Source organism: Patiria miniata, unplaced genomic scaffold (genome assembly GCF_015706575.1).
Source record: "Patiria miniata isolate m_02_andy unplaced genomic scaffold, ASM1570657v1 HiC_scaffold_21, whole genome shotgun sequence".
In the NCBI taxonomy this organism is placed as follows: Eukaryota; Metazoa; Echinodermata; class Asteroidea; order Valvatida; family Asterinidae; genus Patiria; species Patiria miniata.
Window position 1 is genome coordinate 4627018 of NW_024037060.1, and position 27637 is coordinate 4654654.

At 38.2% G+C, this 27637-nt stretch overlaps 2 protein-coding genes across 4 annotated transcripts in view; both read left to right on the forward strand.

Annotated features, from left to right (window-relative positions):
- Positions 1-8613, forward strand: part of LOC119729838 — a 65465-nt gene extending 56852 nt beyond the window's left edge. Inside the window, exons 27-34 of the mRNA XM_038202631.1 lie at positions 473-705; positions 2418-2555; positions 3171-3313; positions 4128-4251; positions 4665-4810; positions 5172-5292; positions 6150-6391; positions 7360-8613. Coding sequence (XP_038058559.1) covers positions 473-705; positions 2418-2555; positions 3171-3313; positions 4128-4251; positions 4665-4810; positions 5172-5292; positions 6150-6391; positions 7360-7522 — 1310 coding nt within the window. The 3' untranslated portion in view covers positions 7523-8613. The remainder of the gene's footprint in view (positions 1-472; positions 706-2417; positions 2556-3170; positions 3314-4127; positions 4252-4664; positions 4811-5171; positions 5293-6149; positions 6392-7359) is intronic.
- Positions 8614-9985: 1372 nt separating this feature from the next.
- LOC119729708 (serine/threonine-protein kinase DCLK1-like) lies at positions 9986-26803 on the forward strand. Of its 3 annotated transcripts, none has more exons than XM_038202397.1 (7): positions 9986-10127; positions 11084-11652; positions 20296-21965; positions 22534-22548; positions 23674-23806; positions 24180-24347; positions 24611-26803. In XM_038202397.1, exons 2-7 carry the CDS (start codon positions 11133-11135, stop codon positions 24826-24828), a joined length of 2724 nt encoding a protein of 907 aa, XP_038058325.1. In that variant the 5' UTR covers positions 9986-10127; positions 11084-11132; the 3' UTR covers positions 24829-26803. The 3 variants fall into 3 exon arrangements, with proteins under 3 accessions (XP_038058325.1, XP_038058327.1, XP_038058326.1); XM_038202398.1 differs by having other exon boundaries at positions 10005-10230; XM_038202399.1 differs by lacking the exon at positions 22534-22548.
- The last annotated feature ends 834 nt before the right edge of the window (positions 26804-27637 follow it).

Here is a 27637-nt window from a genome sequence, read left to right on the forward strand (position 1 = left end):
AAATTTGCTCAAAAGTTCACACGAGGTGCCTAGAGGCCAGAATTGTATTCCCTGAAGAGTTCAACTCATTACATTCAGTATCCAGTGAGAAAAGAAAAAGTTTAGATTTTTTTCCAAATTCCCCAAAAACTTTAACATTTTCCATAGCCGGCATCATCAAAAAAGTCAGTTTTTCACGTCAAAATAATTCGTTCACCCCCCCCTAAATAGCCCAACATTTTTGAAAATTCACACTTGAAACAAGAATTGAAGCAAGAATTGTGAGCCCCCCCCCCCCCCTCCAGCCAAATCCTGGGTGCGCCACTGTTATCAGTTAATTAATCTCTTCCTTTAAACTCCATTTACATTAGAGGTTCTTATTGTAACTTGATATGTAGTTAATGTCAGCATTCTCTTAAGATTGAAACTTTTAGTTTCTTTTTAATGATATGGGTTACTTTTTTTGATATATGATAAGTGAATGAATAATAAGCAAATATTCCTCTCATATCCTCATTTTTATGCAAGGTACCGGGCAAAGTTTGGTCCCCCTTCTATCTATCCCTGGAGGAGAATCTCGTCAACCGCAACGGCATCCTCAACTTCTTCCACGATCATCTCCGTCAGGCCGTGGAACGCAAGTACCTGTCCACCCCTGAGCTGAAACAAGAAGCGTTCCTCACACTGGCCAACTGGTTCAACACTCAGGATATCGATGAGAGATATGTATGTCACAATCGTTCATACATTCAGTATTTTATCTGGGATTTACAAATGTGCCTGTCCTGCCTTGGTTAGGAAAATTCACACAAGGAGGGGGGCGGAGGGGGGGGGGGGGGGCGGAGGGGGGCGGAGGGGAGGGTGTGTGCTCACTGTGTGCATGGTACACAGGTACCCTTGCTGCAATATAGTGCAGAATGCGCATGGCCAATCATAGAATGGTGTAAGAAACATTGAGTTATTTCTTCTTTTTATTCTGTGTTGTCGTTGATGTTGTTTTTTAGTCAAGTCTACCCATAATTTTTAATCGTTTGTTTTCCAAAGTGCCCGTCTCCAAATTCTGTTTAATTTACCCACGCAAAAGACGGATGATGGGTTGTTAGATGAAACGCTTGATACAGTGCAGTGTCAGTAGTGCAATATATTTATGTTATAGTTTCATTTTTTGATTTGTCTGTGTATTTCCTGTGTTTGTCTGTGGATTAAACCTGACTGATTTGTTCACTGATTTCTTATCATCAGTTAAAGCATTTAAGCATGAATTTTTCCCACGTAATATTTCAAAGTAAAAGCGTGTTAATTATGTGGACTAAGGCTATTAAATGCAGTAGATTCTTAACTCATTAGTACAGTGGAACGTCGCTATACCCTGAACACCGCTATCCGCTCCGTTCACAAGTACCCCCTCACTGGCAAAGCAAGTACAGTTGGGGGTGACCGACCGACGCCATCTTGCCTGACTGCAATTTATTTACCGCAAAGCGCAGCCACTGCGTGTATATAGTACAAATTCCCTGGTGTACGTGCCTCACACACGTACACAAGGAACGGTGCGCGTCAACCAGCGAAATGCCCCGCCCATGGGACGTCGTTGCTAGGTAAAAGGGCGCCCTCTTCTTTCGGCGCATGGAGCCCATACTTAACATTCGGCTTATACTGAACATCATCCTTGGTTCCCGATTTTTATTGTACAGAACTTACCAAACATTGTTGTTAAAAATGTCAACAGAAGAGTGACAAGTGGCTATTATTTCCCCAAGGAATAGAAGGGGAAAGTCACCCATTATTGTATGTAGTAAACTAAAAAAAAAATGCATAATTACATGATTCAATAGTAGGCTCATGTTCAAAATCGTCTTTCTGTAACTACCGGGGCCGGCGTGCCGGGTGATGTTGTGAGCACTATTGAAAAGTGAGTGCCGAAGCACCGGCACCTAAAAATCGATATACTGAACAATCGCTATTACGAACAATTTCTGTGGAATTGTGTCACATTGTATTTAATTCCTGAAGGATCCATAAAACCATAGAGTGCTTGTGTGGTTTTGGGCGGTTCAGGGAGAAACAGGCAGGGCAGTTTAAGGGCGACACCTGCAGGCCTGATGGGTTCAACTGTAACTAAACATCTTCCTTTTTTTAAATGAGACTTAAGGGTTTGATCGGGGTTATTAGTGCAGAATGCAACATGGCCAATCATAGAATGGCGTCAAAAATAATGTTCCAAACGTGGAGTTAAACCACTTGGTTCTTCTCAGAACCACACAACCCACAATGCGATATCATTCACATGGTACTGCAAACCTCCCATTCATTAATCTTCCTTTTTTGTTGAACTGTACTGTATTGTGCCCACTTTTCAACAAGGCTTAATCTCATTGCTTTGATAAGTTGAAGCCTTTTTTTGTTCAGCAAAGCTGTCCATGAATTATCCACCTCAGGTTGAAGAGGTGCCCTACTGCCTGTCACAGGCCAAGGAGTTCAAACGTCTTAGAGCTACCATCCTTAACGTGGCTGTCTTTGAGCGTCTCATGAGCACGGAGGAAGGCAAGTTTGAGCTCATCAAGTCCTGGCAACTGGTAAGTGAAGTGTGTGTCCCTCAGCAGGAACTTTACCTCAATTTCTTTCTCTCTGTACAGGGTGAGTACAAGAATCATTCAAATCACTCATGTACTTTTCAAGTTACGGAGTTTTAAACACAACAATTCACACACATCCTTATGTGATTTTTTTTCGTTTTGCTGAAAGAACACTGAACTTTTTGTGATCTGTGGACAAATCCTTGAAACGGTGGTTGTGTTTAAAACTCCGTAACTTGAAAAGTACATGAGTAATTTGAATGATTCTTGTACGAAAAGAAAGCTTATGAATTGGGCTTTCATATCCTAGATTGTGAAAGTGCTACATGCAGAACTTCACTAAAACAATGGTCCCGACATTTGGGTTTCCTTTTTTTTTTACTCACTCTGTGCAGGAGAAAAAAAATGGGGTTATAGAAATATAACTGATATATTCTGTGCAAAAATTCCATTATGCAAATAGTGATTTGTATGACCTGTTTTCAAAATTGTCATCTGCTTGTCTTAAACAACATTCTCTCTTAAAATTTTCAGATGTGCTCTTGGCTCCATTTCCTTGTTAATAAATACTTGCATTAGAAAAAAAAATTTTGTCATTCTCTTTTATGTCCACAGCTTGGAGGTTATGAGGAGGTAGAGGAGTTGTACCTGGGCATCCTGGCTCGGTCAGAGGAATGGGAGAAATCAAGAGAAAGAGACAGTCTGATCCGCGCAATGGCTGGTTTCTTCATGCAGCTGGGGTTACTCAAAGGAGCAAGGTTTGCATCTTAACCCCAATATTGGGTATTTCCCTTTACCGACTTTATATTGACACTGTATGCTTTGTGTTGTCCCAAGCGCTTGTGAGAAAAATCGCAAACTACCAAGCAAGCTCGGTGGTCGAGTGGTAAGACGTCTGCACTAGTAAGCAGGAGGTCGTGGGTTCGAGTCCCATCCAAGTAGTTTTTGACTTTTTTCCTCACAATCACTTAGGACAACACTGAGAATAGTGTTTGTACAAATACGTTGTTGACGGACAAATGCCAATACTGAGTTGACATCACTCTGATGCAAATTCCATCTTATGAATAGTATCTTAAACCATCGTGTTTCCCTTCCACATAACTGGTGAAAGAAGTTTTTTTTTAATTCACAATCAAAAATATATTACATTTTTTTTTCACAGTTTGCATCAAAAAGAGTAAGTCTGTAGTTGCATCACGTGACATGAAATCTCTGTTGTGAGTCTCCTGGCGATGGGCAGAGCATACTGTCAGGAATGTTGGGTTTCCACTGGTTCTTATCAAACTAGCAAAAGATAATTCATTACAACTCATGGTACAACTGCAAACTTACTCTTATAATAGCCTCATATTAATACCTTGAACATAAAATAAAGTACCTTTTTGTGTCAAAGTGTTTGGCAGTTTGATTATAACAGTTGTGAAATGTCTTATGATTTTGCCTTCAAAAGGCAGAACCCTCTGGGTGTTTTTTTTTTTTTACCTTATAACCTTTTAACTTTGAAAACATTTTAGTCTGATACCTCAGTTCCAGATGACCAAATTTTCCCATCTTCCATATTGAATCCAGACATCTGAATGAGAGACTGTTGTCAGAGTTAGAGACCCGATACATTGGTAGCCATGCTACCATTGTTTATCATCACGCCAAGTACGAGTACAAGACCAAGTGCATTCATCCTGATGTTCTGGAGGTAATAATAAGAAGTATTTGCAAATATGAACCCTAAAAGGGGCGGGGCAGTATTCATCCCCCCACATACATTTTGTTTTTCTTCAAATATCAAGGCAGCAGAATTGTTTGTGTGTGCTCAGCCTTTATGAGTTTGTAGCCTACTTGTAGACATTTTAAAAACTAGTAAAGCGTTTGAATGTTTCAGCACAGGGTATCAAAAAAATCTTTGGTTTTCCATCTACCTTGTACGAAACTGCACTCAATCACAGATAGAAGCGTGGAATATTACTGATCATAATTATAAAACGCTTTGCCCGATTAAGGTAAACCTTTGCGCATTGTTTAAGCATAGACTCGTGTGTAATTTCAAGCCGTATCCAAGTAATTTGGACATGCATATTCATCATGCTGTTATGTTGTGCTGTTCTTCAGGTGTTGATCTCACTAGGAACCGTCTCCATCAAGCTAGGAGACCTGGATGCAGCACGTAAACATTTCCACGAGGCTCTGCAGAGACGGAATAAGATCAAGACGCCTGAACAGAAGCTCCAGCTGGTGAAAGGGCTGCTGGGCATGGGGTGAGAGAAACCGGGAAATCATGATTTTGACTTTTTCTGTCAAATTTGTTTTAATGAATTGTTAACATATAGATTTTTCCCTTTACAATGATAATTTAATTTTAGTAAATGAATTTTCATCAGCAAATTGGTTTTTAAAGTTAATGATGTCACAAAGGTGAAAATAGAGAAACTGTCCGTTGAAATTTTTGGCTATATGCATTTCTTGAACTACTACACTTCTACAAATCATCCCCGAAAAAAATCACATTAATGAGCAAAATTACAGTCTGAAACTTTTACAGTTTACTTGAGGCATATCATCGCTGTTGGCAAATCATCATTGTTTTTACTGAAAAGCAAAGTCTCTGTGTACCTTTAGGTCTGTGCTGAGTTTGAAGTTGAAAGCAGATGAAGCCATTCGCTTCCTGAGACGAGCCGAGGAGGTGGCTACCGATGTGTTGGGACCTAAGCATCATTACGTCGCTGCCATCAATGGACAGGTACTCACAGATCCTCACAAGCCATTCACAAGTCAATCACAGGCCAATTACAAGTCAGTCACAAGCCGTTCACAAGTCAATCACAAGCCATTCACAACTCAATCACAAGCCATTCACAAGTCAATCACGGGCCAGTTACAAGTTAATCACAAGCCATTCACCAGTCAATCACAGGCCAATTACAATTCAATCACAAGTCATTCACTAGGCAATCACAAGCCATTCACAAGTCAATCACAAGCCATTCTCAAGTCAATCACAAGCCATTCTCAAGTCAATCACAATGGATTTTATTCCTTAACCCCTTACCACCTGTACCACATTGTAACACATTATATATATTCACTGCAGAAGCCATAAAACCATTTAGTGGGGCCGATAGAGGAGATATTTGGGGGAATTGTGCCTTTGATGATACAAGCACGGCATTTTGCACCCAGTCAGAGTATGTCATAAGAAAGATATTTGGCTATAGGGCCATCGCAGATTTGTCCTTTGAAAAAATATAGGTACAATAACTAGCAAGTTTCAAAAATTTTCAAATGACTGCTATTGCTAATTATTCTACCTATATTTTCCAAGGACAAATCTGCGATAGCCAAATAGCCATACTCTGACTGTGTGCCAAGCGCCATGCTTGTATCATCAAAGGCACCATCCCAGCACCCATCTGCGGTACAAATTGAGTGCTTTTGCAGTTTCGGGTAGTTTCAGTTGGTACAGGGAGTTACAGGCAGGGCAGTTTGTAATGATAGAGGTACTTATGGGTTAGTCCTATAAAGTATACTTTTAGAATAATGTTTAGTCGAAATGCTAATATTGCAGTTGTTGACGTGCCGTCTGTTTTACTCCTTCAGATCGGCCAGCTGTACTACAGCCAGAGCAAGCTAGACAACGCCATGTTACTTCATCTCTGGGACCTCAAGCTGACCCAGAGTGACGTGGGGCTGAACCACCCCCGCGTGGCTGCCATCCTGAATAACTGTGGCTTAGTCCTGGATGATATGAATGATAAGATGTCTGGCGAAGTCTTCCAGGCCGTACTGGGGATCCTGGTAGGAGCGTATGGGAAGGATCATGTGGATGTAGCTACAATCAGGTATGTTAACGGCCAAAACTATTGAATTTTTTCCATTAAATTTGCATACCCCATGCTCTTCAAAAGTGGATTTTTTTTTTTCTCCTAACAAGTGTCAATTTGTATAGTTTTAACGAAAAACTACTTTATTCCGATTTTGGGCGTCTGCAACCCTCTTAAAGAGTGCTTTCATTTTGTGCATACTAACCCGCCATGCGTGAGCCGAATTATTGTCTTGCAGCTAACAATTTCATATTTTGTGAAGAAATAATTCAATCGCTAAATGTCGGTCGATTTTTTTTCGTTAACTGTCTCATTTAATAGTGAATAACTTTGATATTGCTAGGAAAATAACAATAGAAAAAAACAAATCTATTTTTTTTTTTAGGTGAAACTCGCAAATAACACAGGGAATGCTTCTTTAATGACAAAACTACATTTTTTCATTAAGGATTATTTCTAGATCCGGTCTTGTGAGATCGAATTGATCAAATTGAAAGAACTGGTTATTTGTTTTCCCCGTATAAACATTTCATTGTTGAAGTGAACATCAAAAATTTGGTACAGAGTGCTTCAAAGCAGTCCAAAATTCCACAAAAAAAAAAGTAATGAAAATACTTTAAAAATAAATAAAATATTTAGAATTTTTTTTCAACTCTTGATGCCTAAGCGTTTTGGAATTTCAGATTGTCTTGATGCGGCATTCATGTATCTGTTCAGGATTAAGAGAGCCATATATTTGTGAACAATGCAAAAAAAGCCCCCCTATTTTTTTTTTTTGCTTAATGAGCATTCTGTTATTAAAACGTCTTTCAAATAATAAACCTTTATTAAAAAAATGTACAAATATGTTAGAATTTCAGTGAGTTATTGATTGAATGCACATTTTTTTTTCATGTTAAGTTACCAAAAAGAAAAATATCTGTCGTTTACTACTAAAATTTAGATTCTCGATGATTAATTTGTTTGGCGTTTTTGATTACTTTTAGGTTTAACCTCGGATTGTATTTCATGGCCTCCAACATGTACCAACGCGCCAAGTACCAGTTTGACGAGGCCCTGCGTATATCTGAGTTGTTCCTGGAGCGGGACCACCCAAACATACAAGCCACAAAGACGGCCTTGGAGAAACTGGCTGAATTCATGCAATAATGACCGATGTAATTACTATAGCTGAAGTTATGCAATTGACAATTATTGTCATTCAAGTCAGTGATAAATCAAATAACAAGTCACTTCAAAAGTAATAATGACAAAGGAATGCTTTTGTCAAAGTTTATTTGAGAATAGCTTGTAATTTGACTTCTGGCTGGATGACCATGAGCGTCGCTAGACCTTTTTAAATGGAAAGGGAGCCTTGCCTTGCTAAAGACAGATCTAATTTACAGAAATAGATAAATAAATATTTTATTAATTTTTTTCTTGTTTTTACTATATCATACTACATTTAAGTATACATAGTGAATCATGTTGTATTGTTTTGTTTTTTCCACACAGGCCACTTTTATGCAGCCTGTATCTTTAATTCCTCACTTAATCATTCGTCACGTAATGTTTTGATTTAAATAATTAATGGATTTTTTTTTTTAACAAAATAGTGATTTTTTTTTTTTTTTTTGAAATTAATTGTTATTGTAAATCTGAGAGTCAGCTTGCATGCAATAAAAATAGTAAAAGTGATAACTGGTTTGGTTTTACTGCATTTGACGTTAGTACTTTTGGACTTGAAATTGTAAAAAAAAAAAAAAGGCCGACATGAAAAATGCAAATGATCAGATTGGATTTCAAGCAAGCATATCTTGAGTAAGTTGGAAAGAAAGGGGTTCTTCATTTTGTTTTATTTTGGTTTTTGTGGAATTTAGAACATCAGCTGTCGCTGTTATATAAACGTGGATGTATACAAGGCATCATTTGTATCGCCAATGCATTTTGTAGTACGCATTAAAGAGGTTTTTTTATTTTAAAAAAGGAGGGTTTTGTTGAGGCTGGGTTGCAAGAAAATTAATATTTTATTTTACAATTATATTTTGAAGTTACACCTCAAAGTGCAAGAGCAAAATCCGTGCAAAACAACAGTAAAGACATTTTATAGAGAGTTTATTTTATATTAATCAAATCTGTATCTCTAAAACTGACACAATACATATATTGTAATAGTTTTTATATTACTTTTCATCTACTTAACTTAATTGTTTGATTGCAAAGCAGTAGAAAAATTAAATAAACAGAATCTGAATAATAAACTACAGTTGTTGGTATGTTTATCATTTGAAATACGTTGTCATTAAGAACAAAAATTCTTTTGTCCATTGGTGACTTTGAGTCGAATTTTGGTGATTTTGAGTTGAAATTTTAATGAGAGTAGCCCATCACAAAGCCCTGAAGAGCTACTCATTAGGGGCTACATAAAAAGGATAGAAAAAGAAATCTTAGAAAAGAAAGATAAGTAGTAACATTATGCTTGAGCTGGGACAGATTAAAATCAACAGAAAGTGGAGTCTTGCAAGTAATTCACAGAAAATAAATCTTATTATCTTTTTTTTTTTTAGAAATAAAAGGTTATTGTCAAATCTGAGAGTCAGCTTGCATGCAATACAAAAGTAAAAATGATAACTGGTTTGGTTTTACTGCATTTGACGTTAGTACTTTTGGACCTGAAATTGTAAAAAAATAAAAAGCTTTTATTTCTAAAAGCTGACATGAAAAATGCAAATGATCAGATTGGAATTCAAACTTGAGTAAGTTTGAAAGAAAGGGGTTTATTGGGCAACCACTCTTAAATCTATAGGCCTCAGAGAAAATAATAATCATTATAACTTCAACTGCCCTCACAGAAAAAAATTCCCACCCTTAAATATGTCTTAAGCCACTCTTAAAAATCAATTATGAAATTGCTGCCTGATTCAACACCCAAGAACAACACTTATACTCGCGTCAGACTATAAAATATACCGCCGCTGCCTTTTCAAAAATTGAAGTAAACTTGCAGGGAACATAATCTACTTGTGTAAATCGGATGAAGAGTTATAAAAAACATTTTTTGGATTTTTTAAAAATTAGTTTTAACTGTTTTCCCCACGATTCCCGCCTAAAAATCACTGATGTATATCGATCACATTCAAGTTCACAATCACTTTCCACTTTCCCACGACTCAAAACGAAAAGAAATAATGACAAGTGTGGCTTTCTGTTTGTTTCTTTCTCTTTTTTGTATTTGGTTGCTTGTTTGTTGGATTGGTTGGTAGGTTTGTTTAAAGGGGATCCCCCGGAGAATTACAGCTTTATTCCATTGGTTATTTGACATTTAATGCATGGTGGAGTTCGGTATCATTCAATGAAAAAGAAATCAAAAATAGCACACAATTCCTGCTAAAACGGACAGAACTTCTAAAGTTATCCGTCCAAGTGTGACGGTCCATTGAGTTCGCTAATCTCTTTTTGGAGATAGTGCCGTTGTATTCTGACCATTGTTTACTACACTGTACTTGTCTCCAGGTAACAAGTAAAGCGCCCACCTGGATTAATGACGTCACTAATTGATTGACAGCTGAATAGTAGTCTGGCTCCAAGATAATATAATGCGCAAATGGTATAACTGAGTCACTGGGTACCAGGCAAACAGTGTAAAGTAATGGCAGGAGCTGTCTCGATGTGACGCGTTTTGCAATCTGAGTAATCAAAATGGCTCGGAAATTCTGCATTAAACCTCCTTGACGTTGTGCTTGGAATAGAGTTCCATAGGTGAAGTACAAATGAGGTAATTGCCAGTATTTCTAGTTGTTTTTAAGTTGTGGGTATGCTTCATGACGATTTATTAGTGGACAGTTGAAACTACGTTATGATGAGTGGTGATCCCCGAGGTGAGGTGATGTTTTGCCAATGGTCGAAATCGAATTGGGAAAAGCTTCACTTCAGCGTTGTTTTATTAAGTAAAAATAAAAAAAATTAAAAAAACAAACAGATTGACAGTCTTAAGCGTCATCATTGTTCCATTGCTTGGAGTAATCGATTAGAAAATGAGTGATTTTCCTTAACTTACAAATTACATAAGTTACAAAATTCTAAATGCGTGGAGCACTGCTTTCATTTTTGTCTTACTGTCACTGTGTTAGGCCTATTATTATCAATCATGTAAAGTTTTTGTCCTTGTTATGTAAATTTTAGATCACTTTGTCATACAGGTTTGAGCTTAAAACATGAAACTAAAGTCCCGCATGTTATTACTTCAATACTCCACCATTCTGTGCAATCTTTAAAAAAGTTATTGCGATCAAAGTAACCACAAACTTCAAAGTTCAATGTGATGTTTCAAATGTCTTGACAGTTGTCCATTCCGGAAAGAATTTTGCAACCTGACGCTGCTTGTTTCTTCATATATCATCTCAATGAAGGTTAGTCATTGCAAAAATGACGATAAGACATGAATCTGGGACTGAGAAATATTTTCAGTTTTGTAAGGAAATACTTAGAATTTTTTTTTGACTCTCCATAGACTTTGTACACAACCGCTGAAGTAGCGTCAGGTTACAACATTCCTTCCTCCATTCCTTCACCCATGATTAGATTAGGTTTTGCTAGTAAGTGGATTTTTGTTCCCTTATTTATAGGGAACAGGGCCCTACACTACACAATGGCCAAAGTATTTGCTTTGTATTAATAGTACATCATTTGGACAATTATAGAACCCTTTTTTCGTCTCTATTTATTTTCTAGTGAAACAACCGAAATGCGACAACTTGAAATGTTGATATTATGATTTGTAATGGGACGCCTGCATAAGAGCCCACCAGGACGCATGAATGCCGACGCAAATGACACCCTTCTTGCCTACCCCTTCAACAACTCGGACACAGCAGCGGCGGCAGCCCGTCCTCGCCGCAAACACCGAGACGCCATGCTGCAAGTGGCGAGCCGCAACGCGGATGCCACTCCCGCCGTCTCGCAGCAGCATAAGGACATCACCGAGGAGAAATACCAGGACTTGCGGCGGCCGCGACAACTCCTCTTCTTCCGTAACGGCGACCGTTACTTCCGGGGCAAGAGATTACGGATTACGCCAAACCGTTTCCAGACGTTTGACACCCTTCTGAGCGAATTGACGAAGCACATGTCCCTCCCGTATGGAGTGAGGAAAATCTACAATCCGGAATCCGGAAAATCTATCACGGATATTGAGAATTTGCTCGATGGAGAGTCCTACGTGTGTGCTTCGTTTGAGAAGTTCAAAAAGCTGGAGTATGGGGCTAAGCACAGTACGCCCGATTGGAGTACGGGACATGCAAGTAAGTCTGTTATGCTGGATTCACCCCAACTGCAGCAATGGACCCAATTGTAGTTGGGACGGTTTCCAACTATAGTTGGAGATGTCCTAATTGTAGTTGGGATGATGTTATGGGTGAGGCGTAAAAAGTAGGAATAGTGACTATTTTTTATAGTTCAGTGTGTTTTTGCTGTGGAGGTACCTATCTTTACGTGTTTTATTTGTTTATTTTGACTTCTATCCTAAGCTTTATATACAGAGGTAAGGTACATGTGTGTAGTTTTGCATAAGGCAAACCTATTTATCAGACTAAAATTGTGCGACGTTGTCGCAAAAATGAGACAAAACTGGGCAGAGGTCAAAATGAGGGTTTGCGGGTATTAGGAAAAAGAAACAAATTCTCTTTACAATATTGTTTGTTGTACTCTAATCGGACATGTATACATGTACCATTGACAAGTTATGGCTGTTTAAGGTTCGCATTCATCGACATGTCAAAAAGTAAAATACTGAGAAAAGGGCCTTTAAAGCTTGACGTTTTGTGGTCATGAAAATGAAAGACTCTAAGTGTTTTACCTTAATAACACTTTTATTTCACAAGTTTTACACTATTTCCTTATTTTGTGTGTAATATAGACATCAAAGATTACATCAATAAACCTGAAAATCCAAATCAAATTTCCCCATTTGGTTTTTTTGCATTTTTGTCCACTACGGCCTGAGCCCAGTTCTGTCTCATTTTGTTAGAATGCCTCACAATTATACGTGCTGAAGACAACAAGCCAATATAGTGACTAGCACATCATTGTGCATAATTTTCTGTCTAATTAACCCTCCTATTGTTTGATCAGTCACAGACAGTCAAAAATCTCTTCCACTTCCTCTGCCATGCATTTGTACACAGACTAGTAAAAACAACAGTTAGATCACATTCATGTAGACACTGCGTCCTGTCAAATTTCATCAACACACTAAAGAGGTACACATAACTGGTAGGTAAAGCTGGCATGTCAATCACCTCCAATCAAAGCTTTGCGATATCAAATTTATCAAGAAAATTAAAACCAGCAATCACTTGATTGATTTTGACTGATTTTTTTCTTCATTTGTTTCGTAATATTTGTCTATCCATTTCAAACCTTGTCAATCGTGAGCCTGTCAATTCATGTGATTTTGTAAGCGGACGATGGTGACGGCATAGAACATTTATGAAATTGAAAATCTTGCAAAGAACACATCAATCAAAAATTAAAGTCTGTAATTGCAACAGCAAACACCAAAACATATTCGCACAAGGTTCAAGTTTTTCATACAGACGGTATGCAGCAAGCATAACGCCCAAAATTACAAAGCCCATTTAATTACTTGACGTTTGATGGATGTAAAATGAAAATTTAACAGACGGTGACAATGGAATGGACGAATGAGATTTAAAATTAATGCTGGCTTAAAATCAATCGTGTGTAGCGTTGTGAGGCATTGTCCTCTGTTAGTGGGTTTAGACTCGAACCTTTTAATTCAATTTATATTTGATGGTTCAGCCTCTGAACATCTGCATTTCTTATGAGTAAAATACATGTATTCCAAGGTTTCATTGTTTATTTATTGAAGAAATGCTATTTTACAGTAGCTTTCTTCATGCTACATTTTTGGGTCCCCCCCCCCCCACCTCCACTTTAAAAATTAATTGACAATACAAAATTATTCACTTTTAAATGAGACTTTGAATAAGATGTGCTCATGTTTAGGAATAATTACATTACAAATTTCAAATTGCTTGCTGCAAAATTCATGGGATCTATTTGTGAATTTTGAGGTTCAAAAGCAATGCAAAATAGAACCTTTTTTGAAGGGTTTCAGAGGCCCTTAAAAATAATTTGTTGAAACAAAATATAAGATTAAAAAAAAACAGAATAAAAAACATTCATGACATGAATTGGTTGAAGCGCACGCATGTTGAGAGTAATTTCAAAAATGTATTTAACTGTTTAAACACCACACCTAACAAAATTGTACAGAAATTACAGAACAAGATTCATTTACTAAATATCAATAATCAGTTTTAATTTCTTTATATAAAAATCCAAAATGTCCTTCAGAAACCAAGAAACCAGGGTGTTAACCGAAGCCTTGGTTGCCTAGGAATTAAGAGTTTGTAGTGGCAACAACAGATTTGATTTGTATCACTACATAATAAGACCAAACATTTGCCACTTTGCCCCAGCAGAGGGATTACTGGCAAGTTTATTTAAGGGTTCTCATGCAAACACAACGTTATTGTGTGTCAACTCAGGTAGGGAACTGAAGTAACACAAATAACAGTTCAGGCTAGTCTTCTTAAAGCTATAACTTCACAGTTGTATGTTAATTCTAAATTGAGGGGTAATGTTGTGTGCCTTGAATAGTTGCAGTGTAGTCTATAGCATTTAAAATATTATTTGAAGCAACTGTGGAGCAGCAAAAAATACCACTATAATGGCCCTTTCCATGCATTAACTACATGTAATTCCAGAGCAGAGCTTTGAGAAATTTTTCCCTGGTGAATTTTTCAGGCCTGAAGTCATCAAGAAATGTACATGAAAAATGCATGAAAAGATGGGGAAAATATGGGAAAATTCTGTGCTTCGGCACAACAAAGTGAAAGAAACGGATCAATGACAACATCTGTTTGTGGCAGTATCATTTCCCTTGACCCCTTTGTTTTAGTGATTAGGTATCCAATCTGCCATTACTACATACATGTAGCTGTAAACAATGATAAATAGGCTGCATTTAACAGTGGAAGAGATAATCTACATGTACATGTACATGTAAGGCAGGTTTTCAGATTGTGGTTGTAAAACTAATGTAACAGGATAACATGTAGTTTTATAACATTTGTTTGATAACATTATCAAAATACATACGGTACATGCACATGTTGATTATTTAGTACATGTACATGTATGTACTGACCATAGAGCTATATTAAATTACTAGAGCGCTAACTCCTCATTCTTGCGTGCGGAGACACTTTGAAGCCGTCCTGGGCACAGACATTTTGAATTCATGTGCGTGTTTGTAGAACATGGATTGAATTTTGAAAGTGTACTCTAAATGCTGCGCGCAAGTAGAACATGTACATGTATACGTAAAAAATTTAAATGCGTCATAACGGTTTAACAAAAAGTCACGGTTAATCATCTGCAGCGGATACGCGCACGTGTTACACTGTTTGCGTAGAGCAAAATGACACGCTCATTTGCTGATAGTGCGTTTCGGTTTTGGGCGTATTGGCTTCGGTAACGCACCTGTATAGAATACAAGCTTGCGCAGATATATGCAAATATCCGTACAAAATTTCGAGTTTTCCATAGGTTTGTGCACAAATATGGATGCGCCCAGCAGGCATCACTTTATGAGTCAGCGCTCTAGTAATTTAATATCTATGGTACCGACCCTTTTCCTATAATGCAATAGCTATTGAGTAACACCATCTAAAATTCTCAACCCTACCAAACAGAAATTATGACCAAAATTTCTGATTACTTTAAATGAGTGCTTCAATTTTTCATTGAAAAACTGCATCTTGTTTCCATGGAAACTCGCTGGATGTGTCACGGCAGCTGGCATATACACATGGAAGGATTTTGATAAATGGTGGCTTTTCAAACAATTCAAATAATTAAAAAGCTATTGCTCACACAACATCATGGCAACACAAAGACGCTAGCCGTCAACAACACCGCGCAATAATGGGGTTCATTTGGGTGGTGTTGATTTTATGTGTTTGTTTTGATCTTCAAGTAGTTTGTGTGCAAAGTTCAGAAGCGTCTATGGTCCTCTCGTCCGGGTAACGAAAACCGACTTCTAAAGAATTTCTAGTGTTGGAATTTCACAATCGGGTACTAGCCTGCCGGATCTTCAGTCGGCATCTGTGCCATTGATTTTTATATATATCACCAGACACGCTACGATTCTTTCATTCTTTTGTCAAATCTGATGTGACTTTTGCGATGAACGCCTGACTGGAATTTTTTGTTTGTTAGCAACTATTGTTGTGAGTGCATGGTAGTACCACCAAAGTCATTGCCATGGTGAATTGGTAACATGTATGTGAATGGAAAACTCGGGCTGTCACCGAGGATTTCTCAACGGAATGGTGAGAGAATTACCTTGCAGTTTTTAAATTTCGCAAAGTTGCCCGTGTTTGAAACTGGTGTCTAAAGCAACGATTATATCTATTGTCGGGCTAGCGTAGTTGTACAATGTACTGTACACATGTATGTGGTTGTCAAAAACCTCTAGAGACAATAACTCTACAACTCTGACGATCCTGATGATCCAAACGTTAAGTGATTTCAATGGAATCTGTTGACATGGTTGATTGTGACTAATTATACTCAGTGATAGGAAGAACCAGTGTGTTTGCATGCAAGATTTAGAACAGTAGAATGTGTCTTTTGAATCTTTTCCCTATTCACGTTCCATTGCATGCTCCCTCTGCCTGGTCCCCTGAGGGCCTCCAACTCTCCACTTCAGTCTCTGTTCCCTTCTTTGTGTCCCATGTTTCCCTTCTTTGTCATTTTCCTGTATAATCCATGCCTGTGTACGGTATTTCTTGAGAATTTTCGGCTAGGATCAAATTGTCAGACCCTTTTAACTTTCACCTGTTCACAAAAGATTTGCATGAATAATGAGCTTCAGATCATGTTCAAACTGTATGCTGCTACATGTACTTGGCTTAAACATATTAAAGGGAATATACAACATTTGCAAACATCGAAAAATAAAACTACCAAGTTTTTACGAAATACCTTACTAGGATGTTGGTAAATGACAGTCTAAGGCATCCTGTAAAATTATGGCACCTGGTGTCAAGTCATTTTCAAGAAACTTGTATTTTTGTATACATTTCCAACGGTGGTCGGCCGATCACCGTTGGAAAAGCCTAACTATTTTTCAACTACTGCTCCAAATTTACAATTTTCAGTCCAAATTTTGTTTGCTGTTGGTTACATGTTCATGAACGGGTGCAGGCCAGCTAGACTGGTTCCCTTACCTTACAATTTTCTGACAATTATAAATTGATCCATTTTATCTTTAGTGGAGTCAGGGAACCAGACTTACTTAAACATTTTTAGTTTTTCTTGGTTTTTCAAGCATTTTCGAAACACAAAACTTCAAAACATGTCAGGTAAACAATATTTGATCTAGGCCTATTACATGTATACTAACCCCTCAAATAGTTCATTTCTGAAAATTACAGCAAAAGCCAATGATGTACATTCCCTTTAAGCATTTTTAGCAATACGTACAATTCTTTACCTGCAAAAACACCTGGCAAGGATCTGTACATTGTGATAAGAAATTGTCATCATGGACTTTGGAAGCAAGTTTACATAAATGTGATGAGTTCATTTTTTGATAGCAAGTTACGTGTATGTACTTCAACTTAGATGAAACTTCTCATGTGTTACTGTGTTAACAAAAAAAACAAAAAAATGCAAATTCACTTAGTTTTGTATTGTATTCTTACTACCAGTACATATGTACGTATTTTCTTTTGCAAAGACAAGCTCACACAATGTGGTTTTCCTAAGCAACAACACAGAGCCACTAAAAATGTAGTGTGAGTTTTTTTTTTCTTTTGACCAGGGGCCAATTTCACGGCGCTGCTAAGCACAAAAATTTGCTTAGCACAAAAAAAAGTCTGGTTTATAAAAGCAGGTCACCAGCCAAAACTCCATGTGATTTTCATGCTAAGCAAACAACAGCTGAATACTGATCACGAGCAATATACATCACGTGGAGTTTTGGCTGGTTACCTGCTTTTATAAGCCAGACTATTTTTGTGCTAAGCAAATTTTTGTGCTTAGCAGCGCCGTGAAATTGGGCCCAGATCTTTGCTGATTTTTTGCTTACTGAAAATAAAACCTATAAGCAATATATCTTGTTCAGTAAACCAATCAAAAGATCTCTCGATGTCAACTAATCCTGATTGGACAATGCTGTTGTATGCCTAGTCCATCCAAGCGACCGTACTTTGTGTATATTTGACGAGTCCGTAGATTATTGCCTGAAATTGCCTCCCGGATATTGCGGGGTCTTTGTGTTTGAAGACGTCTCGGCAGACAATCAAACTCCTCAATTTAGATGATTACTTCTTCTGTGATGTGGAATTAAAGTGGAGCACTCTGCTGTATAGCAGTAATCATGGGCAATTGGCACTCTTTGTAATTGGTGGATGCGTGTAGAATTGGAAAATGATGGACGCACAAAAGTTGAGACGTTGGAATTCACACATGGATTAATATCTCTGAGGTACATGTAGGCTGAAATCTTGATGTCCAGCTGGTATTTTGGAAGCATGAGCTTTTGGTTAACAAATGAAGAGATTAGTGCTGAAATATGAAATCAACTTTTCCTGCTTTATCGAGGAGCAAGAATTGGTCTTTGTGCATCACCAGAGAACTTAAGTTATCACCGAAGATTGTACATTTATCTTAGACAGAAGTACATGTGTCTTGGTTGTGGAAACCTTGGATGTGCAGTATTCTGAGAGCAGCCTTTGACATTTGGATTTGGAGCCTTTGGTGTGATCTAAGACATTTTTTCAAATCTTCAAAATGAGAGGAGATTTAGGCAGTTTTTGTGAGGACGAAGTGACAGGGCCGATCTATTTCAAGAAGTATGTTTGGGGTCGACCACAGAGATGCTGTTGTCAGTGCACAGGTAATTCTGGCAGACGTCTGAACTGAATGGAGTGAAAAAGGACTGTTTTAAAGATGTACTTTCTGTGCTCTTCAAATGCCTTTCTCTTAACAAATTTTCAAATTGTATGTTGAAATATTATGGAAAAAAACTATTTTGTTTCTATTATGAGTATCTGCAAACCTTTCAAAAAGCTTTTGGTTTGGTTTTACTTTTGTGCGCGAACAGATCTTGTTCACGAGTAGACAGGTTCTCGGTCCCATACATTATCAATTCTGAAAGGGGGTGGGAACCAGTCTACCCCACATTATTGTCTGGCTTTGAATAATTCAAAATTTGTAAAGTAATTCTATGAATGTGAGACAACTCCATTTTAGTCAGTGGCTCATTCAAAAGTAAATAATATTTGTATTGCTCAAATAATAGCAAAGTAAAAAACTCAAAAAAGTCAGGCTGAAACTCAAAACATTTAGGCCAAAAAAAAAAGTCTCCGGTTTCTGGTATGCGCGCGCGTCGCCATAGCCATGCGCGTCGGCAAAATGAAAAAAAAAAATGTTAATGAAAGATGATGTCTCAAAACCGCCAAACTCACTGGTTTGACTGGAATCCTGCTGCTGCACAATTTTAACGTGTTTTTAGATTGGGTTATGGTCGAAAATATGATTTATGTGGCCTCTCTGGACTCCCATATATTTGCACCAAGTTTAATCGGGCACCATTTGCAGTAATCAAAAATCAAAAAAAGCCGCGTCGCCGCACCACTTTTTGGGCAAGCTCCATACCAGAAACCGGAGACTTTTTTTTCATAAATTTGAACGTGGGCACTAGATACAACTGTATGCATACAATCGGCTATTTCTTTTTAATATCACAGTGCGAACCGTGTTCGTAAATTCTTTAACCTTTGACTTTTAAGCGGAGCGCTAATGCAAACAAGTTGAATTGTGTTTCCCTGATGAAAGAATTCACATGGGCAACCCACAAAAGAAAACAGACAATACATGATGTAACATAGCAACTGAGATTTGTTGTTATTAAAAAATAATTCAAGGTATCTGACTACTTCAGTTACTGAGCAATTTGTACTGTCTACTTGTATATTTCCCCTGATTTTACTGTCAAGGATAAATTCAGTCTGTATACATTCTGTGTACGTATGACATACACATAGTAAATGCATGTAGTGTGTATTAAACAAAGACATTAGATGCCATAGATACAAAAATTTACACAAAACTGTATCACAGCTTCATATGATATCAACCTTTCTTAACCCTAAAGGGGCTGGGGGGGGTGCGGAATCTGCCCCCCCCCTCAACATTTTCCGTGATAGCCTCTAAAAAAAAAATTTGCGCGACCCGAGCTGTTATGACTTTTTAGCCTCGAGCTTTGCGCATCTTTTGATACCAAAAACATAAAAATCGGACCACGGGTTGCCGTGTAGCGAAAAAAATTTCAGCGCTATGCGCCGTGAAAACTGAATTTTCGCATATACGTCGTGTACACAGAGCAGAATTACATCGTTCGTACATATGAATAATTAATTAGCCATAATTCCAAAACCCTTTGACCTATAGTCATGAAATTTCTTGGGTATGTTTAGGAAGAGTCCTCTATGCATGTGCCGAGTTTCAAAAATTTTCGTCACTTGATGGCCGAGATCTTAGGGGGGGCAGAATCCGCCCCCCCCCCCCCATCGTCCAATTGCTTGCAAAAATTCCTTAAAAATTTACAAAGGATTCAATATTGTAAGCTGATTTCATAAAAAATATATATTGTGGATCATCTATGACTGCAAAGAGCTGTTCATTTACTTTGTTCTTAAAGAAATCACTGTAAATAATTCTCACGATCAATTTGTAAATTTGCTTTGTCTTGGACTTGATTTTGAAGAGGAATTCAAATGAATCTGCTTTTCTGGCACAACTTGAGTATTACCGTAACATTTCTTGGTTTGTTATGTTTTCTGCAGGCAAACACAGTCAGCTACAGAGTGATCTGTATGGTCGGTTTAGTTACTCCTACCCCAGCACTGGCAAGTATGCAGCAGCTTATGCAAGGAGTCCTGCAGGAGGTTCTGACTCGCTCAAGAAGGGAGGCAGTGGACCCGTCTCCTTCTCCTTCCCTGGAGTCAAGAGGCCGCCTTTGTCTCATCGAGAGAGAGAGCCCGTGTCTAAGTCCACCGGGTCACTTCATCCAGACCTGAGTCCTTCCAAACCAAAGCTCTGTAAGATCGTCAAGGCCGGACCCAAGCCGCGCCAGAGTGTCTCTCTCCTGCTGAACAAGAGGAGTGTCCAGTCCTACGAGATGCTCGTTCAAGACATCTCGGATGCATTCGGTCTTCCCAAATACAAAAACCACAGGATTCGGAAGCTGTATACCGTCCAGGGAAAGGAGGTGAAGGGAGTGGCAGATTTCTTTAGGAATCCCGACGATGCGTTTATCGCATCCGCTTCGAAACACCACTTGAGTAAGGAAGAGATTGCTGAAATCTACGCTGAGAACTTTCCCAGTAACCCCTATGCCAAGGGGCATAGGAGACGGACTAAGGGGCGGGACAGTAAGAGCGATAGTGGTTTGGAGGAGGATGAAGGGGGAGAGGTTCTCTCCATGGCCAAGCCCAAGAAAGCAGGGAGGAGATCCAAGGATGTGGAGAAGACACCCAGAGAGGATGGAGATGCAGCTAGAAAGACGAAAGACGAAATGGAGAGTGAAGACGCAGAAAAGGAAGATGAGATGAGACAAAAGGAGGAGGAACAGAGGCAGAAGAAAGATGAGGCAGAGAGAGAGGAGGCAAATCGGAAGAAAGAGGAAGAATTGAGGTTGAAGGAAGAGGAGCTTAGAAAGAGGGAAGAGGAGCTGAAGAAACAGCTCCTGGAGGACAGACAAAAGAAATCAGAACAGGAACGACTGGAGGCCATTGCCAAGAAAGAGGCGGAGCTGAAAGCAAAAGAGGAGGAACTTCAACGGAAGGAGAAAGAGGAGCGAAGGAGAAGAGAGGAAGATGCGGAGAGGAGACGGTTGGAAGAGGAAGAAGAAGAACAAAGATTAGCGGAATTAGAAAACATTCAGACACCAGATGATGAAATCAACAGTATTGATGCAAGAGATTTCGATTCACAGGAAGGTGTATATGATAACCATGAACTTCATTCACCTGTGGATAAAGTTGAAGCCAAAGGTAATCAGAAGAAGAAACTGGACTTCACATCGGACCCACGAGAGATTGTGGACAAGGATTCGATTCTGAACAGGTACACCATCGGCCCGAAAATCGGCGACGGTAATTTCGCGGATGTCCACGAGGCTACACTCAAGAACACAGAGCAAGTGTTCGCGATGAAGATTGTGGACAAGTCCAAGCTCACGGGCAAGGAGCACATGATCGAAAACGAGATTGGGATCATGAAGAACATCAACCATCCCAACATCGTCAAACTCTTTGAGGAACACGAGACCAGGGAGAACATCTACCTGGTGATGGAGTTCATCCGGGGAGGGGACTTGTTTGACGCCATCACGGAGAGCGTTAAGTTCACCGAGGCGGACGCGGCTGTTATTATCAGCGACATGGCCAGTGCCTTGGCTTATCTGCACAGTCTCAACATTGTCCATCGAGACCTCAAACCCGAAAACCTATTGGTAAGTTGTGGCTCAAATCATTCTCAAATAAGCAGTAAACACATTAAAAAAAAGTAACAGAAAAACTCTTTACATTTGTAGTAAAGCTGTTTGCAACATGCTGAAAAGGCTGTTGTGTATTTTTACGTTGGGTTTTCAAACTAACATACTTGTACAATTCAAGAATGTTCGGCCCTCAAAATATGGATAGTTGTGAAGTACACTTCAGATGCATTTAAATTCAAAGCACTTTGCTGAAATTGAAGTTGGAAATGCACCATCTGTCAGGCGCGACCTTTTGGTTGTGTGGGCAAATTAAGTAATTAAACTCAGTCCCTCTGTAGACTGTACGCGAACAAAAGGATTACGAGGAAAAAAACTTCCTGCTAGACCAATGTTGTAATTCAGACTTTTCGGAAACCTTTCAGACATATTTTTGAGGGTTCTTATTTTTATGTATTTATTATTATTTTTTCCATTTGAGCTACATGTATATATACATGCTTACCTGTACCGAATGACTGCATATTTCTAATGCTCTATTGTCGTGCCTTCAAAAATTTTCATTTTTCCCCCTTCTGCGTGCTAGTTTGTGAATCGTCCGGTAAGTTATTTGTAAAAAATAATGCCTGTTTGCCTTTGCTGATTAACAACAAACTTGCACCCCTTATACAGCACACATGTTTTCATGGAATGTTTAGATTATTGAAAAACTGAGCTTGCATTAGCAGTAATACAGAGAAAAAAAATCAGTGTGATTTGAGAAAATCTTTGGCAATTTAATTTTGAACAACTCTTTTCTGAAAAGGAAAATGCTGCCACTTATAGTATGACACATGCACGAGTTTCTCTTTTGCTTTTGCACCAATTTGCAGACTATAAAGGTTTTTTTAGATCTTACATTAGATAATTGCATGGCTATTGTGGCTATGGGCTTTTTGGATGGGTTATATTGCTGCAATCTTAGACATTTCCGGTGTTGAATTGTACATGGTACAGCAAGGTTTGTTCACCATGTCACTCTTTCTGGTGACATTTATGTCTGAAATACGTTAAGTCTGTCCCAAGCGATATATGGGTTATTTGTCCCTAATCTTCTCTGCATGAAATGTACATTATTTTGCCTGCATCTGGATTCGAACCCTTGACGCTCAGATTGTAAATTGTCACAAATGCTTACGACTATTAAAGTCATTATATTTTATCTGCGGCTGAGCATGAAGAAAAGTGCAGAAAAAAAAAGAAATTTTGAAAATTTGATACACAGTATGGTTACAAATGCATGTTTGATGTGTATGCACGCTTGGAAACACATTTATGCACTTTTAAGATTTTAGTGTGCGTTTGTAAGGGTACACACTGTAGGCATGTAGCACTGTTTACTGTTTGAAAATTATTATTAGATTGCATTGTAAACATGGTAAAGGGACCTTAAAAAATTGTGCCAAAAAAAGTTGAAGCTACCTGGATGGTATTCGAAAAAACGCTCTCCAGCATGTATGTGTTGGAGTAACGTGAACATGTATGTCAGTTTCACATGAGACATATCTACATGTAAGCTTGACACTGTTCTGTTTTGCCTGATTCATATTTTGTAAAGTCCTAGTAACTAAAGCTTCTAGGTGTGACATGCAGAACTGAAAATAGTTCAATTTACATGTAATCCACTGGTGTAGAACTTGTTAATCATTTTATTTATTCCCCCCCCCCCCTTCATTTCCGTTCTCAGGTCAGCAAGTCTTCCTCAGGTGACATCACCCTCAAGTTGGCTGATTTTGGCCTGGCCATGGAAGTCAAAGCACCCATCTACACGGTGTGTGGGACACCCACGTATGTCGCCCCGGAAATACTAGCAGAAACGGGTAAGAAATAGCACAATAACATTTTGATTATGCACTCCTTGAACTGATACGCATCTACAAATCATCTACAATCACACTTGGAGGCAAAATTATGGTCTGAAACTTTAAATTACGTTATTTGAGACAATTAGCATCACAGACTTTCCAAAAACTGAAAATAAAAAAACCAACGAACAAAGAAAAGTTCACTGTTTAAATCAGGAATGAAGACATTACTGCACTATGAGACTATGTAACGCTAACGTTCTAAGATCCTTAAAAAGCCACTAGAAGATTTTGGAAGATTTTGATTTTGTACTTCGTCACAAAGCGCCCTCTATTGGTCAGGCATGAGTCCATTATCCAATACACGTTCTGTTTATTGTTCTGGCAGGTTATGGTCTCGAAGTCGACATGTGGGCCACCGGTGTCATCTGCTACATCTTACTGTGCGGCTTCCCGCCGTTCCGCAGCTTGGACCGAGACCAAGAGGAGTTGTTTGAACTCATCCAGGCTGGAGAGTTTGTCTACTTGTCACCTTACTGGGACAACATCTCAGATGGTAGGCACAGAATGTTTTTCTTGGGTTCGGTAACCATTCGGTAACCAAATGGTTGGTAACCATTCATATTAAGAAATTTTTTTTCTGTGCTAAACAGATTTCTGTGCTGCATGAAATTCACTCCTGAGTCCTGAATTGGCATCTGCAAAAAAAAGTTGGATTCCCTGAAATCTCCATCAATTCCCTGAAGTCTCCATCAATTCAATTGGTCCAATTTAACACAGCCTCTTCATTATTTTCTTTGTTTTGTTTTTCTGAAACAGATGCCAAAGATTTGATTGATCACTTATTGGTCGTCAGTAAGAGGAAACGCTACACGGCCAAGCAGGTCTTAGCACATCCCTGGGTGGTGAGCGGTGGGGGAACAGTGAAGGACAGCCTCCCAAATCTCCAGCGAGAGGTCTCCATGAACCTGGAGAAGAACTTTGAAGGACGGAAGAGTGGCAAACGGAAAGGGGTACACGCGGGAGGGGTGAGATAAGATGGCGGACGGACTCTATCACTTGGAGAACTTTGAAGAACGGAAGCTTGTTAAAAGGGAAGGGGTACATGTGGGAGGGGTAAGATAAGACGGGGAAAGAAATCCATTTCTTCCAGTGTTGCCGTCACGTACACTGAAATGAAAGCACTTGTGGTAGATTCTTTTTATCACGAATCAAACCACAAGTAAGCCAATGATCTGTGATGGAAGTTGCTTCAAAATTTCAAAAGGGCATGTCATAACTTAGTGATCCATGTCAAATCACTCTGTGAATGTAGAAATTGTTTACATTTCGGACACGGAGAAGTATTCCAATACACTTTGTAAAATATCGATCAAGATGTAAAAAAAAAGATTATCATGTCTTGCAGAATTTCTGCCTTGCATTCTAAAATGCAGCTACTGTATGTACATTCCTCCATGCTGCATTTGTTTTCCATTTTTTAGAACTCTAGCGATCTCTTTTTGACCATCACTTGTATCGTCTTCCGATTTTAAATTCCAATTCTCATTTTAACTGAAAACGTGACGTTTTTATTCATGAATATAAATATAAATACGATAGTACATACACGGTGTACATAATGTAGGCAACAGCCGTTTTAACTTCATTTTATTGATGTACAGTTGTAGAGGTTTTTTCCAGCACGTCTTCATGAAATTTTTGGGGCTTTTATAACACAGTAACTGCAGTATTATACAAATAATGAATGTTTACGAGTGCAATGGTAAGAATAATTTCATGAGGTGACGGAAATAATGTTCCATTGCACAAGGCAAAGCCCAAGTGGAATGGAACATTTCATTTGTCACCGAATTAAATGATTATTTTCATTGCACGAATGTGAAACATTAATTATTTGTTTTATTCAACTTTTGAATAAATCCTCATTGTCTGATTGTGCAGAGCCACCAATCAGATGGCCTTGCTATGGAATTCTATTTATCGTGGAACATGTGGAATAGAACTTCTATTTTTGCGGTGCGGCTGGGACATGGGTTGGGACGAATAATTCACCGACATGTGATAACGATTTACCAATCAGGTGACGGGGATTTATTCAGGCGTTGAATAAAAATGGGTCTTGAAACAGGATAGGTGACTGTTTCATGGAACGATGGTTAAACTTATGAAATTGCTTCATTTCTTCCCCCAGTTATACATCATAACCTTTTATATCAATGTACCGCTTGAAAGTCCAGTGGTTGAAAAGACTAAAATTCATGAAATATAGTGCGCAAACCAATTCCAAATAGCGTTTATCACATTTTAAGGAAAATATAGTTTGTAAACAGTTGTCTAGATTTTTGTATATAAATGTATATTACTATTGTACTTTGGCAACTTTTAGCTGTAAACATAAAACAAATCACCTTGTCATTTTATACTTCCGTGTCAGATTTCTGTGTCATTTATTTTAATTATTTAAGATGCGTTTAAGGAATAATTATGATGAGTGAATGACTTGTACATGTAAAATAATTATCTGACTAGTCATTATCTCATTAGAAATCTGCGAATATAAAACAGACTTTTAAAAGTTCTGGAGGGTAAATGATTAGCATGTTTTCGTTAGCTCTAGTTTTTGGTAACCGTTTAAAATGCAGCAATCACACTGTTCTGGAATAAAGTATTTATGCCGTCAGCTGTTTGGGAAAAATTGTGGGGTTTGGTTTATTCATTAACCCTGTAAATTCATTACAAATCATTTTTCCCCCCTAGTATAGGTCTCTTTCAAATGACATAATTTGCTACAGACTAGCTATGTGCATTGGCAACTAGAGGGCGCGTTTGGAACATTTTCAACACTGCGCAATGCGTGCTTTATTGCGTAAAATACGCAGTTGCAGTTCTGTTACAGAGATGGCCGCCTTTGAGAGAGACCTATAGGTTCAGTGCACTCTTACCTTGTATTCTGGGACAATCGACATTCAGAATTATTAATAAATAGGAACATGAATCAGTAAAATGAAATTCTTTGTCGTGTCTTTTTTTTGTTCATTTTATCTCTTGAAAGAATTGTAGTGGTGAATGGGTCAGCAGCATGGGGTTTTATTACTGGTTGTCAATGAAACACTTCCTAAGCACTTGCCTTGCGCATGATTAAAGGGAAAATACAACATTTGCAAACATCAAAAAATAAAACTACCAAATCATTTTGAAATACCTTGCTGGACTGTTAGTGAATGACAGTGTAAAGCATCCTGTAAAATTATGGCACCTGGTATACTGTCATTTTCAAGAAAAGTGGTATTTTTGTATCAATTTCCAACGCTGATCGGCCGATGAGTGTTGGAAAAAACTGGCTTTTTTTCAAATACTGGCCCCAATTGACAATCGCACTTGTTTGCAATCGATTGGTTCCCTGACCTTACAATTCCCCAATGTATGTAAACTGCTGTTTCTTCGTATATGGAGTCAGGGAACCAGACTACAGGAAAATGATTGTTTTTCTCGGTTTTTATAGCATTTTCGAACCCAAAACCTCAAAAAAGTCAGTGTAACTATATTTGCTATATATTTCCAACCCCCCAATTCCATCCATTTCTGAAAATTACAGCAAAAGCAAAAGATGTATATTCCCTTTTATTATGGAACAAACACAACACACAAAACAACCGAGAAAAAAACAAAAGTACAAATTTCATTTCTTTTATATTAAAGTAAATTAATCTTTCCTTTATTTTCAAAATATCAACCCTAAATGAGTTGCATTTATAGAGTTATAGTAAATAACTAGAGCACTAACTTACTCCTTTTCACAGAATACTTCAAAGCCATCCTGAGTACAGGCTTTTAAATTCATGA

Coding starts and splice junctions, on each gene's coding strand:
- LOC119729708 (XM_038202397.1), top strand. CDS start 11,133: ATGGGACGCCTGCATAAGAGCCCACCAGGACGCATGAATGCCGACGCA. Junction 11,653..20,295: donor TTGGAGTACGGGACATGCAA/GTAAGTCTGTTA, acceptor TGTTTTCTGCAG/GCAAACACAGTCAGCTACAG. Junction 24,348..24,610: donor CTGGGACAACATCTCAGATG/GTAGGCACAGAA, acceptor TTTCTGAAACAG/ATGCCAAAGATTTGATTGAT.